This window comes from Anopheles stephensi, chromosome 2 (assembly GCF_013141755.1).
Source record: "Anopheles stephensi strain Indian chromosome 2, UCI_ANSTEP_V1.0, whole genome shotgun sequence".
In the NCBI taxonomy this organism is placed as follows: domain Eukaryota; kingdom Metazoa; phylum Arthropoda; class Insecta; order Diptera; family Culicidae; genus Anopheles; species Anopheles stephensi.
The window spans coordinates 28041136-28058444 of NC_050202.1; the positions used below are offsets into that span (position 1 = coordinate 28041136).

The window sequence follows — 17309 nt, forward strand, 5'->3', positions numbered from 1 at the left end:
AATTAGTGTAACGAGATAAAAAATGGCTTAAGCACACTTTTATTTGATGCCCGGTAATTAGTTCGGCCATAACCCTTAATCTGATTTGCTATCACGACATAAGACTTTTTTACAAGTTCTACTTATGGTTCGTTATCTTGCCAAACCATGTTAAAGTAAATTGCAAAGTCTCGCCTTTCCTCTAGCTGGAACACTCAGCCGAAGTGCAAAAAGCTTAACGCAATCGACACCTGTGTGGTGATTACCGAGATTGTGCTTTTTTTTCTTCCCGCTCAGTTTCATGACGATACGTTTACGATCACTTTTTGCGGTGCTCATTATCCGGAGTAGATGTAAAAGACTTCGTCTAATTGCTATAATTTCGTGCGTGGCACATAAAAACTCCAACGCTCAAGGTCAGAGGTTCCATTAGGTTTGGAGGTTACCGAAACGTTTCAGTTCAGCTTGATTCGTTCTGATGCTTGTGATGCGTTTTTATAGTTTTAAAGTCTGCTCTGGTCTTTGCTGATTTCTTGAACTTGATTTCTTCCTGTATAGTTAATATAGTAATTCCCAAAATCGGCTCTAGCATAAATCCCAGCCAGTGTTGCTTCCTCAAGACAGGCCATTTAAAGTAAGAATCGCAAAAGGATATCATTTAAATCGATCGCAAACTAAAACGACCCAAAACAACGGATCGCATATCTGATTTCCATGCCGTGATCGAACCCTCCCCAACCATTTAACGAATCGATATTACGGAAGGTTAATTGAGCCGTTTTGTATGGGCCCGTAACGCTTCAACGGGGCCGTCGCGCGCCGGGTAGGTTCATCGCAGCAACTATCAAATGTCACTCGGGCAGGATGTGATGGCAATCCTTGGTCGGGGCGGGAATCCTTCCAAACTCCACGAGCGGCCAAGCAAAAGGTGACGTTTTGTTGGTTCGTTAAGATACGGATCTGCCGTCTAGCATACGCGCCCCCAGCGTAGAGCGACAGTGAGTCACAACAATCGGCGGGGTTTGAAATCGAACCAAATCACACAACCCAGAAACGATCTGATGTTTCCCACCCTTTTCTGAAGCCATTTTTTTCTCTCTCTTCTTGGTCTGTCTCCACTTCACTTTTCGGCAAATCGGCGCTCGGTTTGTGCTGGGTGCGATCGGTACAGCTGAAGGGACTCCGGGGGGGGGGGGGGGGGGGGGACTCCAAAATCGTGTCAGACCGGGATGGGAAGAAGATCATCTTCGTGATGATGCCGGGCGGCGATGAGCGCCAGCGCCCAAAACACTCCCAGCCCAGCCCGGTTTTAGCCGTTCCCTCAAAACGTTACCACGCCAGCAAAACACACGCCTGCGCAGCATAAGGTCGCGCTGTCTGTTAGGATCGTGTCGTGAACCCTCGTCAGCACCATTCAGGCGCTCTATGGCGCGAAACTTGTGCGATCCCACGCCCCACGATCTTTCGTGTCGTTTATGTGGCCTTTCTTTCCCGCCCCTGCCCGTCCGGCCCGCGTTTTCCGACCGTCATGTACCCGTGTGTCGTTAATCAATCAATAGTCTCACTGGCGCGTCTCTGGTAGGGCGGCAGCACGACCCATTCTCGATTCCGGCCCATACACACACACACAGCCCAAGAAGCGGCCCGATCCAAAAATTACATTAGGTTACATAAATCTTTAGCTTATTAAAAACGAGTTAAGCTTTCCGTTTCGTTTCACCCGCCTGCTTCGCCTTCCGCCGGCCAATCTCTTCGTCTTCTATTTTCTTGGGAAAAAGTTACCCTTATGATGGGAGTCTATTCGCAATCACCCCTTTCGTTGCTTCTTTCTTCTGGGAGTTTTCTTTTTGGTAGATCTGACCGCCGCCGAATCGATCGGAAAGAAGCTCCGCTGCGTGATCGGATGGGTGTAAGCGGTACCAGCAACCCCCCAATCAACAACCTTCTAGGCGACGTGCGAGTGATGAGTTTTTTGGTGACCATACTGAAGATGACACAAGTTAAGAGGTTACTGTTGGAAGGTGAAGGCGCCACCAGCAAAAATGTCACTCGCATCATATTGCCACACACACATACCTTTCCTGGGGTTCGGTACAACCCATCCAACTACCAGACAAGACCATCAACACGTTGGAAGATGGTCTTCCCAGCCCAACACGGGTGCCAACGAAAAGCGCGCCCGACGCTTTTTTTTGCGATATCGATCAATACAGCTCTTCACTTTGATGAGATGTTTCGTTTTCGTCCCCATTCACGGTATTAAATTGCATGCTTCGCCGGTGAAAGAAGCTGCATTTTGACCGGCTATATAAATGGTGGTGAGTGAATTTTATGACAATATTCAAACTGCCCGGCGCAAAAACAAAAAGCAACCGCTGAAGGACGATCGATGATCTCGCGCGAAGATCATTAATTGAGGTGGTATTATACAGGAGAGTTTTGTTTTTTTGTTTCAAAGCGTATAAGTTGGTTAATTAAAATTGACGAATAATATAAAACACCAACAGTTCATTAACTTTAAAGCTGTACTGTGAGCTTAAGTAATAAAATAAACCGTTAATCGCATATAGAAGCTCTCGCAAGTTGCGTTATTCATCCGACCGAAAATAAAGCTAGTGAAATGTGTTATATCTTGATTAAATGTTCCACTACTTCACCAGTGTTTTTTCTACTGAGCAAAGTTTATCATTTTACTGCCGGCTGTTAACACACGAATTATTTACAGCGATCGCGACATAAATCTCCCATTGTTGCTGCCAAATATTTTACCACAATTAGTCCCATCCTAATACCCCATAAATCCCATCTGGGTCTGGTCGGTTTGCTCGACCGATGATGGTCCGTCCGTCGCGAGAGGATAAAACGTCAACCCAACCAAACACGTTCGACTTGATAAATGTTTGCTGAAAAAGCAGAGAGAGAAAAAAAAACCCACACGCCTATACATGAGACAAAACAAACAAAAAAACCATCACCGTGCCCCCTTTCAGATGTGAAAAGCACGAGCAATAAAATCGATGGATCTTCTCAATTTTGCACACACAGAAAAAAAGAGCATAATAAAGAAGCCACAGCACATCCTCAGAAATATCGCCACGGCGAATGACAAAAAAAAACCCCAACAGTTGCAGGAGGGACAGCAACACTGGCACGCTAGACCGATTGGGGCTCGAAATTGTTAACGGCTGCTGTTGCTGCTGTTCCTACACCCGCTGCTACTACTGCTGCACGGGTCAGCGATCAGGAAGAAGCGCATCGGGTCGATAAAGTCAACGGTTATGAATATTCATGGCATCGGGGGCCTTTTCGATGCCAATGCAAAGGCAATATACATATTTTGCGAATAACTAAATCTGATGAATGACGAGTTAAGCGAACGGAAAAGTGCAACCGCCGAGCAAGAACATGACGGAAAATTGCAGCAACAGACGCAAAAAAACCTTTGGAGTGTGAATTCTTCTTCTGAAGTTGCAGCGTTTCGTTTGCTGCCATTCGGCTTCTGTGTTGCAGCGCGAAAAAGATGGGTAGGGATGCATGATTAATAGCAGCACCAGCCGTAACTCGCTGCTCGGTCCCCTCGGTTGTGACTCGCCTGATAGGTGTCGACGTTTAATGTGCATAAATTGATAAAAATTATAAAGATCCTATTAAAGGCTATGAAGAATAGAAGAAATGAGTAAAATTGAAATTTTCTTTTAAATCATTAACATACACAAGCAGATATAATCTTGAGATAACTTTTACTAACATGAATATATTATTGAATCATTTTAACAAACGTATTTGACTCCTTGCTATTCAAATTTGTGGGAAAAGAAGGCCTTTATCATGTTAGGATTTTTGTATTTACTTATTTTGGTAACTTAAGGAATTTTTAATCTTGTTCTTCTTCTTGCTTGGCATTACAACCTCGAGAGGTCTCGGCCTGCCATTTCTGGCGTTCTGTTACTTAATTTTACCCTAGCAAAGTAGTCAGCCTTACGTACGGGGAGCCGGTCTGGATGGGATTTAAACCTCGGGCTTGCCGTGTGAAGACCGGTTAATTTTAGTAACCTTTTTAAATCATGTATTTGTATTGGAGAAGTGACACCCACAAGCAAAAAACTTGATAAGCTAAGAGAAAAGTAGCCAAATATTGGACATAATTTGTTTTACAAGGATGCAGAAAATTAAAACCAAAGTGTTAAAGTAAAGCAGTAATTGTTACATTAAGGTAAAATGTATTTACATTTAAGTTACGCGTAGCAAACTCAAACGTGAATGACTAAGACCGTTGAAATAAATCAGGGCTGTAGGACACTATTAAGGGTTGATCGCAAAAATTATATAAATAATGAGATAAATTGAAATTAAGTATAAAAAATCAAGAACGTACCTCTTCGAGCATTTTTTCTTCAAAAAATCCTAAGTCGGTTATTCAGAGAGTTGTAAAAATTGGTCATTTGTGTAATTGGATCGTTAGTGCAGGAGGGAACTGTATGAGGTATTAGACCAGGATCGTCAACACTGGGTTTTAGTGATTTTCTTATTAAATTGCCTCTATTCTGTAGATTCTGTTTTGTTGTTCTGGCGACCAAATAATTCTCACAAACACAAATGCAGGAAGGACTACAATGATTTAATGCAAAACGGGTCAGGGCTTCAGTGATTAGAGCTTCGTGATGGATTTGCAGACAAAGTTTCTTCTTGTTCTTGTTCTTGGTATAACGATCTCTTTGGTCATACCTACCATTTTTGGCTTACTAGCCTAGACATATTGTTATCGCATAGTTGGACAGTCATTGCTCACTATGGAGGAACGGCCCAGATAGGGTTTGAACCCCTTTCTCCCCTTGTGAAGACCGGCGCTCCAGCCACCGGACCGCCCCACAAGTAGAGAATATTCAATGTAATAGTTACTATAGAGAAAGATGTTATTTGGGATCTTTTTTCTCAGATATCTTCTAAATTGTTAATATTCCTTACGAGAGTGTAGAGACTGTCTTCAAACTAGATAAATTTTGTTTAAAACTTCTAATCTGTTAAAAAAATTATTTGAATTCCTTCTTATGTAATACTTCAAAACATACCCAATGACTAAGTATCAGGAATAGACAAATAAAAAAATTTTTGAACAACTTTTTGAAGACTCTTAAGGAAGTTGTTTGTTGATGTTGCAATCTCACGATCAGCTTAGTTCACCAACTCAACGTCAACAAACGAGTTCCTTCCTTCAACATTAACTAATTGTTCGTGTATTTGGTTGCCCCCCCCCCCCCCCCCAAAACTTCAACTCCACTGTTTACCCGCCATAACATCATCGCTAATGTACGCCACTGCTTATCCCGCAGTAGTTCCTACTCATATGGGGTCTCCCATTACTACAAACCCATAAAGCAAGAAAAAAAAACGGCGAAAGGTGTGCCCGTTTTGCTTAAAAGGTGGTAGAACCGAGCCGAAACAAAATCACCGCCCAACCCAACCCAGCTTCCAATTCAAAACGGAACCGTTTCGCGCGGTTGGGGCGGACGGGAACGGGTTGTAATGTGGCGGAGGTTCGCCCGAAAGCTGGAAGCAATCTCCGACCGGTGGGGACACATCTCAGGTTTGAGCCAAAACTCACCTACAATCCTTCTGGAAGCCAATCCCCCCCCGGGTTCGCGTTGCTGGCGGTAGCTATGATGATCGTCATCATCGTCAGCGTAACGCGAACGACACGTTTTCGCATTAATTACATTAGAAGATGAATGTCGTGATTAGATTTTCGTTTATATTTCGTCTTTTTTTGCCCTCTCGCTCTGTGCGAGTTGGAGAATTCCGGTGGCCACCCCCGTTCGTCGGTGGTTGCTGCTCCGGCTTGCGAAGGAAGCAAAATCGATGCTTTCTCGTGAGCTCGTGAGGTACTTTTTTCTGTTGGCTCGTGTGGCCCATGTGGCGAACGCCCGCCATGACAGGGTACGCCTTCAGGAGCCTATTTCGTTGCTGTGGGCTTCTATTGAATTGTAGCAACACAAATACTGATCAGAACAGAGGGCATAAAAACAGTCTCCGAAAACCGCCAAACCTAGCGCGAAGGTAAAGGTGGGAAAGTAAAACATGAATCGAAATAGTAACGGAGCCACTGCACCAACAAATCCGGTCGCCCCAACCGATTTAGCCGGATTTATTCAGGCGTAACCGCATGCATTCACTCGCTCGTATGCAAACGTGTGTAGATTGCTTTTTTCTTTGCTGTCACTGTTGATTTTCAATATTTCTTCCGGGCCCACGATCGTCGATGCTGGATGCAGTTGCTTATTAGCAGCATTCGCAGGGGTTAAACGGTTCATGACAGGAGGCCAAATCTGAAAGGGGCCAGCTGTCAGCTTACGGGAAGATGAATTAGTGTAAAGCGCCATGCAGCAAAACATCAAACACGCTGTTTCGTTCAATAGTTTTTGCAAACTTTTAAGATGTAATACGTGAGAAGGTTCGTTTTGTTGGCAGGAAGCTAACTAGCTTGGTTCGAATGAAAAGCCTAAATTATTTTTTGACACATCTCTTAATTCATTATCACCACCGGTGTGCCTAGTGTGTGACAGGTAAGAAGAAGGAGATAGAAAAAAGCGTGCACACAGACTCACACACACACTTCTCCAGCATCCAAGGGCACAGGACGCCGAATGGTGGCTATTAGTTTGCCCTCCCCTCAGCGTCAGTGCGTATGGAAGATTTCGACTGTGTTTTTTTATCATGCACTCCCGCCAAAAAACTCATTACCAACCCCAACACTGTGGTGTCCGGAGATGGTGGTGTCGTCTCCTCCCACTAAGGCCGACCTTCTCATGCTTCTCATCACTTTTTCCCTTTTCCGAAAATGTGTTACCCCTTCTAAGTGACCATTAAAAATGACCTTTGCGGTAGCTAGCCCACCATCAAAATCGCCTGGACGGTGACGTCGGTTGGAAGGTTTGGCTGGCGGTTGCCTCGTACGCACGATAATGGGCGGAATTCATACAGCATACAGCAAGGAACCAAAAAAAAAATGGAATCCATCATGTTCAACACGAAAAGGAATGCTTTTCGGTCGGGTCGGTCGAGAGCTTTGTGGGCAATCGGTTTAGGGGTCGACAAGGATGGTAGGTTCTGAAACATGACCCGAACATCGATAACTAGACTAGAGAAATCGTGAATATTCTGGGTAAAAACATTGGATTGGATTGTCTGAGAAAACACAATTTATGGCGCGTGTTTATAACTAAGAATCAATCAAATGCAATTTTTACCAGAAAAAGTTTGCTTCAGCAAGCAATTGTGCAGCAAGTTAAGTTTCTTTCTACTGATTCCTCATACATTTTCTACTATCCTTAACATAACTTTTCGAACTCCAGATTTTTTGGACTAGGAAATGGGTGTTAAGTTGACCTGGTCTAGTCATGGTTTCATACGGCAGGACCGGGGTTCAAATCCCATTCAGCCCGCGCCTCCCCGTGCAAAGGACTGACACTTGATTGGATTAATTGGATTTGAGTGACAGCTATAGGTAACATCAAGTCACAGAAGCCAGAAATGAGAGACCAGTGCCAAGGAAGTGCCAAGGAAGGCAGGAAAGGATTCTATATACTTGTTGTAAGACTTGAACTTCCTCATGATATCACTTCTGTATAAGATTTCAACATTGCAGCAATAGTTGCATGCAATCGGAGATATAGGATAATTTTTTTCGTCACAGCTCAACTCTTCAATATTTCTAACATTGCAGTATAAAAGATTAGAAAATGGATGAATAAGGTCCAAGTGTAATCGTCAGGATTACATCTAGCAGGACCTGCTACGGGTGAAATCAAGTCATAGAACCCAAAAAATTTCAGGCCAAGACCTTTCGAGGTTGTAGAACCAAGGCCTGCTGATTGTTGCACCATGAGATGCAGCGTTTTTGTGGTATCACCATGGCTTTATATTGTATACACTGACGTTGGACTATCGTCTATCAGGTAGCGTAACAGTAGAGGGATATTACAGTAGTGAGGAGATAGGACTTAGCATACACTAGGTTTAGGCGATCAACTGGAGGCACTGGAGACCTCAACGTGATTTCAACATGCATCCTTTGTAAAGGGATACGTATCCTTTATACTAAATACATGTGGTTTTCTTAAAAAGGTAGTTTGAAACGAGAAACAAGTATTGGCCGATCGTTATTGGTAACACTCATATGCTAAAAAATATTTTAGAACATTGTTTACAATTGTTTGCATAAGTTCATAGCTCCAGTTGTAATGTTTCACAAGCCTTATTCAGCTGTTGACTTTTTAGTTGATTGTCTTGCATTCCTTAACCACATCGTTCCATAGCTCTTTGAAATCCTGCATAAGGCACTGTCTTGTGAAGATCTCCAAAGTGTGTATTAATTTACCCGATCGCCTTACCGTTCTTAAGATACTATTTAGAAAACCAAATCAGTTTTGCAAATTATGTTCATTGAATTTCAAGTGTTTCGATATAAAATAACGATCAATGCCACATTCATATTATATTTTCGAATGATAGGACCACCCTTGAGAGATTTTTTTTTGCACACCGTATGATGGTGGTCTAAATTATTAGCGAAAGGCAAAGGCTTACTCGCCTCAAATAGGAGCAAGATCACCGGCGCAAAATCTCACCTTCATCGCCCAGCGGCTAGATCGCATTCAATTGCCGGCTTCTCTTCACGGGTCCTCACAGACCCGTAGAATGAACACTTCAAACGTCCTCACGGTGGTTTGGATCAGGCGCGGTACTTCAAGTACAATACGCTCTTTATCAACCAATCATAATGGGCGAGTGACACACGCTCGCTTCAGTGCAATTATCTTCTTCTTCTTCTGTGGCACTACAACCTCGAGAGGTCTCGGCCTGCCATTGCTGGCTTTCTGTGACTTAATTTTACCCGTAGAAAAGTAGTCAGCCTTTCGTACGGGGAGGCGGTCTGGATGGGATTTGAAACCCGGCCCTGCCGTGTGAAGACCGGCGCCGCTGTCGCCTCGGCCACCGGACCGCCCCAAGTGCAATTATTGATATGCATATTTCAAGATCAAGTGTGTGTGTGTGTCTGAGCTGCTCAAGACACTTGGTCCACCTTTCAAGGCCATCACCAGCCCAGCTGCGTCAGCGGCGCCGGACAGCCTCCTGCGATGCCCACACGCTTTGCATTTACGCTCTTCAGGGCTTCCCTCGGCACAACCGACACAACGACAAAGGTCCGACCGACTAATGAGAGTGGCAATTGTCAATTACGGATTGGTTGTGCCGTTTTATTTCATCGATAAACGCTACCTAATAATGACAGTCGTATTTTATTGTCACATACGAACGCCCGTTTGATCGTTTGTCCTTCGGTTGGGCCAGGCGCCCAGCCGTCAGGTGAGAGTGGGTTTGGAAGCTCGCCAGTCAGGCAGGAACTCTGGCGTACCGTAATCGTACGAGAACAGGTGGAAGGTTTCGCCGACAGTGCTCGTGGCACTGATTTTATTCAGCCCGCTCATGATCATGAGTGTCCTCAGCCCCAGGGAGACCCAGAAGCTTTGGCAACGTTCGCTCCAGTATCCTTTCACCGGTTCGGTACCTTCGGGGAAGGACGAAACGGGCACGAGGGGCACCCTGGAAACCTTGACCGTAGCAGACCGAACCATAGGCGGTAAGAGATCCGTTTTGCAAAGACACTGCGCAAAGGCTGCAAACAGTTACCTTTGTGTGTTGTTCTACCACCCTACTCAGAATGCCATGCCAGGGGTGATCTCGAGATACTGTCCCGAACCGGCGTAAAGTTAGTGCAGCACAATAGAACGGAGGCACTTACCATGTAAACCATTAAAATTCCAGTACGCCGTATCAAAATGATAATCCTTGTGCGGTGACAGTGACGATGTGCACGGCGGCAAACACGCTGAAACACTCCAGCGTTTTGGTGAACGATGGCGTTGCTGACGATAATGATGATGATGATGTTGGAGGGAGAATCACCGATGACGATCGGTTACGGCACCAGTACCGCATCGAAACATCCGGGAGAGTGTATTCCACGAGGTCTAGTATGCTTGTTTCTGGTGCGCACGGTAGCAGCACCAAGTAGTAGTAGGCGACGGCGACCGACAGACAATCACCACAACGAGATTAGCATCAACGGCCAATCACACATCAACGCTCACGCACACTCTTTGCTATCTGACTTTCTCTTTCTCTCTTAGCTAGCACATACGATTCTGGCACAAGAATCTTCCACACGATCACACGAACACACTTGTATTTCACCTCTAACCGACAGGATCACTTGGCAAGCACACTGTCAAACGGGGGTCAGCGTAGGTATCAGCGGGTCAGTTGGGATTGGCATTGGGCCACACATTAGTATACACTCGAAGAGAGCCGTCGATACGTCGATTATGTAGCGTGTACACAACTTCCGTCAGTGCTGTAGTCCGCGTGGAGTAAAGGATTCTGGCACTGTGGCCGTTCCGTGAAAGCTGGTCGCAAAACGACACTGTGCGCGCACAGTGTCCACCCAAGCAGACAGTTGGTTTCGTTAATGCCCTTTTAATTGGTCACTGTCGATTGGGAGCCCGATCGCAGGCGGTCAAGAGTGGCGGAGTTATGCACCGACCGCACCGAGGAAGCGAGGCGCTTCAAGAACCTCTAGAAACTGGCCAGTACGTTGGGTCGGTTGGGTCGGAGCGTTGGGTCCGGCCAGTAATCGCACACCTTAATTCCCGTACCCGGTTGTACGCGAGAGTTTTAGCATACGAGTTTCGCTGGACAGGCACCGGACCGGCGGCCTGTCTACGGACGTGGATGGCTGGTTGGCGGCAACTTGGCTAGAACGTTGGAGCGCACCAACCGTTCGCGGTCTGCGAGGTCTCGAATGTTTCGGTGGAGCCCACAGTTTTTCACGATCCCCCAGTTCACACCCAGTAGTGCCCAGCAGTGGAGAACCGGTAACGCAAGCGTGCGCGTACGTGAAGCTGCCAGCACAGTCCCCTCCTTATGCTACCTGTGCCTCTGTCCTTGCTTGGGCCCTTTCATGCAGGGGTTTGTATTATTATTCTTGAACCTCCCAGCAGCAGCAGTAGCCAGAGTCTTTTGCACCAGTGGCGGCAGGTTTTGTTGTTTGCAGCGGACACAACTGGTTCGGTGCGATTTGTGCAGTACCTTTCAAACAGGTTCGCTCCGATCGGGGCGAAGGCGCGTTAGAGTTGTTGCCTTCGCGTTGCGTTTAGATCTGCGCTGTTGTTTCTACTGTTTGTGTTTTTTTGTTGTTGTTGCTGCTGCTATTTTCTACGCTCAAAACTGCGAAGGTGCACTTGGACCTGGGGGTAGGTCGGACGCCGTTTTTTTCCACCTTCTTCTTCTTCTTCTTCTCTGGCTATATTCAATAACTACTACCGGAACTGAAGGGCTTGGTGGAGGGTTTCGATAACGGAAATCTTGCTGGAGCTTGAGATCGTACGGTGAAGAACGCCACTTTGGAAGTTTTCGAGGGTAAATAACTCACGCAGACACAAGTTTGAGAATTGGGAATTTATGCTGCACACACTCACACACACATACACACTATTCTATACAAACACAACACACGCCACTCGTTACTAAACGCTATCGATTTCCTTAAATCACTAATACTGGCCTTAATCGATAGTGAGTGTTTTATTTACATTGCGAAGCGGCGGAGTCCGTTGAACACCTCAGTGCCCGCGATGCTGTGGTGTTTATTCGACGCTAATTGGGTTGTGTGGCTGGCAAACACTGCTCTACATCAATCAGGCATCACGGATAGGTTTCGGGTGGGTTAGAATTTTTCAAACATTGTTTCTTCCTCGATAAAAGCGTGTATACTTCGTTTCGTTGCCTCACTGCTGTACATTACACACATTATCCGCTGGCTTAAGAACGCACCACTAAGCACCATAGAACGCTAGACAATCATGTATCCTTGTGCAGATTACACATCTTTGTTTCCATTCACTTTACCTCCAAACAACACGCAGAAAGGCTTTGCATACATCTCCCGAGCGCCGGACCACTCCCTTCTTCGCGCCGTAAATCTGTTCCGTGTGGGAATGGCCCATAAATTGATCCTAATTCATGCGATAATAACAGTAATCTTGGCAACCGGCCGCTTCATACGTCGTGGCCAGGCTACCGCAGCCGGCCAGCTCTCACGAAGGGCTTGGTCGGGCAGGTGGGCCTGCTTGCCGTGGACGCTCCGCGGTGTTGTTACACACGGCTCGTTTGCACTCACACTTTAATTGTTGTAATTGCAGGTATTTACGTTTTGGAAATTTGCATCCTTCACCAGCTTCCGTGAAGCACTGGTGGATGATCGTGTACGTGTGTTTATAAATCCGTTTCGCTACACTTCGACAGCGAGTTGAGATGAATGAAAAGCAACGCTTCCAGCTGTTTTGAAGGACATGCGAACGGGAAGAGCTCGGTCACGGCAACGGATAATCGTTCACACTGGCCTTGATCACTTTTCTCTTGATGGCAGAATGGTTACACCGCAATAGCACTTGCTACGTCGTAGCTCAATCGATACACTAGCGAGTAATTTCAACGAGGTTTAGAACACGAACCTTTCTCAGATGAGAGCAAAAATTTTGTTTTCACTTAAAATCTCACAGGAACTGCACGGATCGCATTCATTAGTTCCGTTTTGTCGATTGGGTGTTGGGTGGCACCCCACTGCAATATTCGGATTAAATCCACCCCGGCAAAGGCCACGCACGTGACTGGTCGGGTTTTAACGCGCGGATAAATCACTAAGCCTTCAGCATTTCTTCTCGCGGCGGGAAGGACATTGCAACCACGAGAAACACGGAACAAAACAACACATCAAAGTGCACATGTAGCCAGGGCGCAAAAAAAAAGGACGAACCAGGAAGCGCCAGTAATTTTGGGATGCGGACAAACGAGGGCAAAAGCGCGTGAATTTGAAACCGAACCGCTACAAAGAAGCGTTCACGCGAAACACGTCCTGCCGTCGCGCGGGACAGCTCAATACTGAAAATGAAAAGCGCAAAACAAAACACAAACCGCAAAACCAGCCGACGACATGCGGCCGTACAGCTCACCCAGCCCAGTGCGGTGAGCTGCACGAGCGAGCGAGCGGCGAACCTTCAAAACGGGTTGCTGCTTTGCTAAGGGTTTTTGGCTTCTCGAGCGTCTCGACCGCTGCGGGACGGCCAGAAGTCAGTCAGTCGGTCGATCGGTCGATCGCGGCGGCCGCCGTCGTGGGTGCAGCTGTTTGGACCGTTTGAAGGAAGGAAGGTTGGCTGGGGCTGGCCGGGTGGGGAAATGGAAAACTGTGAGAAAAAGCTTACCACCCGCCACACAGCTGAGCGCACTGCAGGTGAGACTTGCGCCAATGTGCGCGTGTGAAAGGGACCAATATAGCAGCGCTGGCAGCATCCGTCGCGAGAAACGAAACGGTATATGGCGCCGAGCTGGAGTTCAGAGTAAGAGTTGCTTTGGGCATGATGCAGTGAAGAGCACGAGAGAGTAAGATATTCGCTTGCTTGAGAAAGAGATTTGATGTGGTGGGACAGCATACATTATTCTCCATCATACAGCATCCTCAGCTTTGACTCGATGAGAGACTGGCGAAGAGCTGATCGAGGATGACCGATCGTGGAGAAGCTCCAGCTCTCGCGAGCAACAGGCATGTCACATTAATAAATCTTATGCTAGGAATCGTGGGGGCTGGGATACAAAACCCCTTCCAAGAAATAACCTAATCTACTGTTTATTAGGTATAATTTATCATACATTTACAGGAAGAGTAGGATTCAATGTATGTGTTTGATAAATCTCAAGAATACAGATATTGTGAAAGAAATTACGAGTTTGACACCTCTGCCAGGCTACTATGGAACTTCTTGTAATCCCTTTTTTTAAAGTCATTGGTAATTTATACAGACATAGACGTAGTCCCAGTAAGTATACCTGAACGAGTAATTTTACGTTTACTTACTCCTGAAAGCATTTACATCCACAGCATAAATAAGGGTTAAAAATATGTTATAAACACACTTAACACGTAATGTACTGCGCCTAAAATACGGATTTGTTTTATGCTAAGTGGAACTCTGATTCATGACTGGAAAGAATCAAATATTTTCAATCCTACATCAAAAATGCACTCTGCAGAAAATATTGCTAACCCAGGGGGATCTTCGGCAGTTAAATCATGCAGGTTTACCTAGAAGTCCTACTGGGGATCAATGGAGTGGTCAGGCAGCTTGAAGTATGTCCGATCAGCAATAAACTCAACATTAAAATGATTGATTAACATTAATTTTTGATGATTACACGCTCTTATTCTGAGTGATAATGCCTCTGAACGTAAGCTTAAATTTAGACCTTTTTTATATAACAACCCCTATATTATTTACCGTTCAGCCTGATCCTGGTTCCAAGATTCAAGGCGATAAGGGAACCAGGCAATAAAGCCTCAGATCTCTTTGGCCAGTTTCTACTGCATTTAAATAATTGTACAACAATGTTGTGTGGCCTTCCAAATTTTCAGCTCTTCAGTATCCAGATGCGAGCAATTGTTGCAAAACTCCAATCAGACCAAATAAGTGTCTAAGATATGCTTCACCTTTATCCATCTTCTTTGCATTAATCTGTGTAGTTATCTGGTTTTGCCTTGGATGTTCCAAAACAACAGATAACACTGTACAACATTCCGCGTATCTGAAGAAAAGACAAAAAAAGTCTATAAATACCTAAGTGGATCATAAGGACATAAAGATATTCAGTTCATCTATTTTATTTGAAGAAGCGAAACATTGAGTTTATCAGGATACCATGTCCTTTAAAAGCTTTCTAATAAATAATTTGTTGAACATAAGGATTTTCCTAAAATTAGATCCCTGCGAAAGTTCTTGCCATTTTGCTGTTGATTTTATTACGAAACATATCTATAATTTGAAATAGATTTTTTTTTCAGCAGAATAAAACGTAAAGCTAACTGCCAAGAAATAATATCTAATTACAACTGGTAGTCAACATTTGGAGTTCGATATTTTATCAAACGCCGCATGGAAATCAGTATAAACACAATCGATCTGCTTGTTTTTGTTGAAATACGAGTAACAGTTGTGTATAAAGCTAACTAGGTTTGTTTCTATCGAGCGGTACGGGATAAATCCATGTTGATCCGGAGTGAATATTTGACGAAAACCAAAGTGTAGGTATTTGCTAACCAACAATTCAAACAGTTTGCTGGTGGCGCAGAGCATGGAAATACCTCGGTAGTTTGCAATATTACTCTTGTCCATCTTCTTATGTACAGGAAACATCCAAGAGGATTTCCAGCCAAGCGGGAAGCTTCCTAACTGCAAAGATTTGTTGAACAGTTTTGTTAATACTGGAGTAAGAGCCTCTCTGCAGCGGATGATCACTGCGCTGGGAATACGGTCCATCCCAGCAGCATAGGAAAGCTTTAAATCGCTGATGGCTAAGGCGACATCGGATTCCGTAAATTTTGGCAGCGGCAGGTCGACGGAATCATGAAGATCTTGGATGGCAGCTGTGACGTCAAGCAGAGATGAACGGTGATTCGTGTTAATCGCAGCAAAATGATCAGCAAATGCTCTACAAACATTATCGTCACCAGTGTAGGTATGATCGTTAACATGCTTTGTCAGAGGCAGGCGGTGAGCAGATCGTTTCCGGTTGATAAAACTCCAGAAACACTTCAGGTCTCTTCTGATCTTATTTTGGATGTTGTTGATGTGTGCACCATGAGCTCGCCTGTTTTGCTTTTTAAATATACGTGCTGTTGCGGTATAGTTCAAACGGTTAGTAATAGAACGATTGCGTCTGAACTTCCGACGTTAGTTCTTTGTTTTTTTCAGACGCCGAAGAGTGTGATTGAGCCACGGTGGCTTCGTTGGAGCTCTTCTGCGTGGTATATATTGATCGAAAAGATCGGTGATGCGGGTGTTGAGTAATTGAACATTGGCAGTAAGATCGAAATCGGCAATTACATTGACCCAGTCAATATCATGAAGAGCAGAGCATAAACCAGCATAGTCAGCTTTTCGAAAGTTCCAGCGGCGATGAAAACGAACGAAAGTTGAAGTAACGGATGTGATAGTATCAGGCGCAGTAGGAATGCATACTGTTAATTTTTATACAATAAATTATATATTTTATCAAAGGATAATATAGAGCAGAAAAAACTCCTTTTTATATCAAATTTATGGAAATTTTAGTACGAGTTTGAAGAAATAAATTAATATAATAATAGAATTGTCATGTCAACACGATAGCACTTAACATCAATACCTCAAGACAACAATACCAGCTACAACAGAGTATGCTCGAGATAATGCAAACACTAGGGAGGAAATGTCCTACGCTTACTGTACGGCATGAAAGATAAGCGATGCTGATAATACGGCCACGAGCCATTTTACCTTATTATAAATAAATAATTAGTAATTAAAAGCATTTGCTAGACCTATTGCTATTAAAATTGATGGTAATTAAGCCAACAAATTACATTACTTTGCGGCTTCAGGTTACTCCAGAATATGAATATCAGTTTGATCTGCTATCAAGATAAGCCGAGTGCAGCAATTGAATTGTTTGCGGCTCCAAACCATTCTCCAGTAAGATTAAAATATCATCAATTCCTATTAGGAAGCGTCAGACTGGTGTCGATTGTGTAATTTGCCAACTCAAAGCTCTCCGTTTCCTGCGCTCCAGCCAATGCTCCTATATCACGCCCCATATATACTGGGAAAGGAATTCAATCAAGTCAGGGGAAAAAAAACAGGGAGGTGTCCGACGATTGGACGATGAGCGATGGTGTGAAGCGTCGCGAAAGGTTCCAAAAATTTAGCAACTCCTGCTGTCATCTGTCCCACTGACAATCTTAACGCACGCGCACGCGGCAGCAGTGAATCATGGTGATGGTGCATGATTAACGATCTTCGCAAACAGCTGAGCGATTGGCAGCTCGGAGAATCGGCCGCGAGAAATACTTAAAAAATACACCTTGTAGTAAAAGGAAACGAACGCAAAACTACACGAGCAACACCCTTCTCTCGCTGGTTCCAAGGGTTCAACCGAGAGGTCTCGTCGACATTGACCCTACGATGTCAGCGTGTTGGCGTGGCCGACCGCTCTTCTGGTAGGCAGTTGTGCTTTGCTGAGGTGAAGGAAAATCTTCATTCGCCCCCCCCCCCCCCCCCCATCTCCCACACTCGGGAGAACCGGTTGCGAGTGACGTTTGAGACGGTACCTGCCGTTCGTTTGGGGATGCAATTCCCCTGCCTGATGGATTCCGCTGGCTGGATTCGCTCCCGCAGTCCCGCAGTGCC

At 45.0% G+C, this 17309-nt stretch overlaps 1 protein-coding gene across 1 annotated transcript in view; it reads right to left on the reverse strand.

Moving 5' to 3' along the window:
* LOC118506036 (Krueppel-like factor luna) overlaps window positions 1-11564 on the reverse strand; it is a 161711-nt gene extending 150147 nt beyond the window's left edge. The window contains exon 1 of the mRNA XM_036042667.1: window positions 9779-11564. Coding sequence (XP_035898560.1) covers window positions 9779-9790 — 12 coding nt within the window. The 5' untranslated portion in view covers window positions 9791-11564. The remainder of the gene's footprint in view (window positions 1-9778) is intronic.
* Window positions 11565-17309: the final 5745 nt, after the last annotated feature.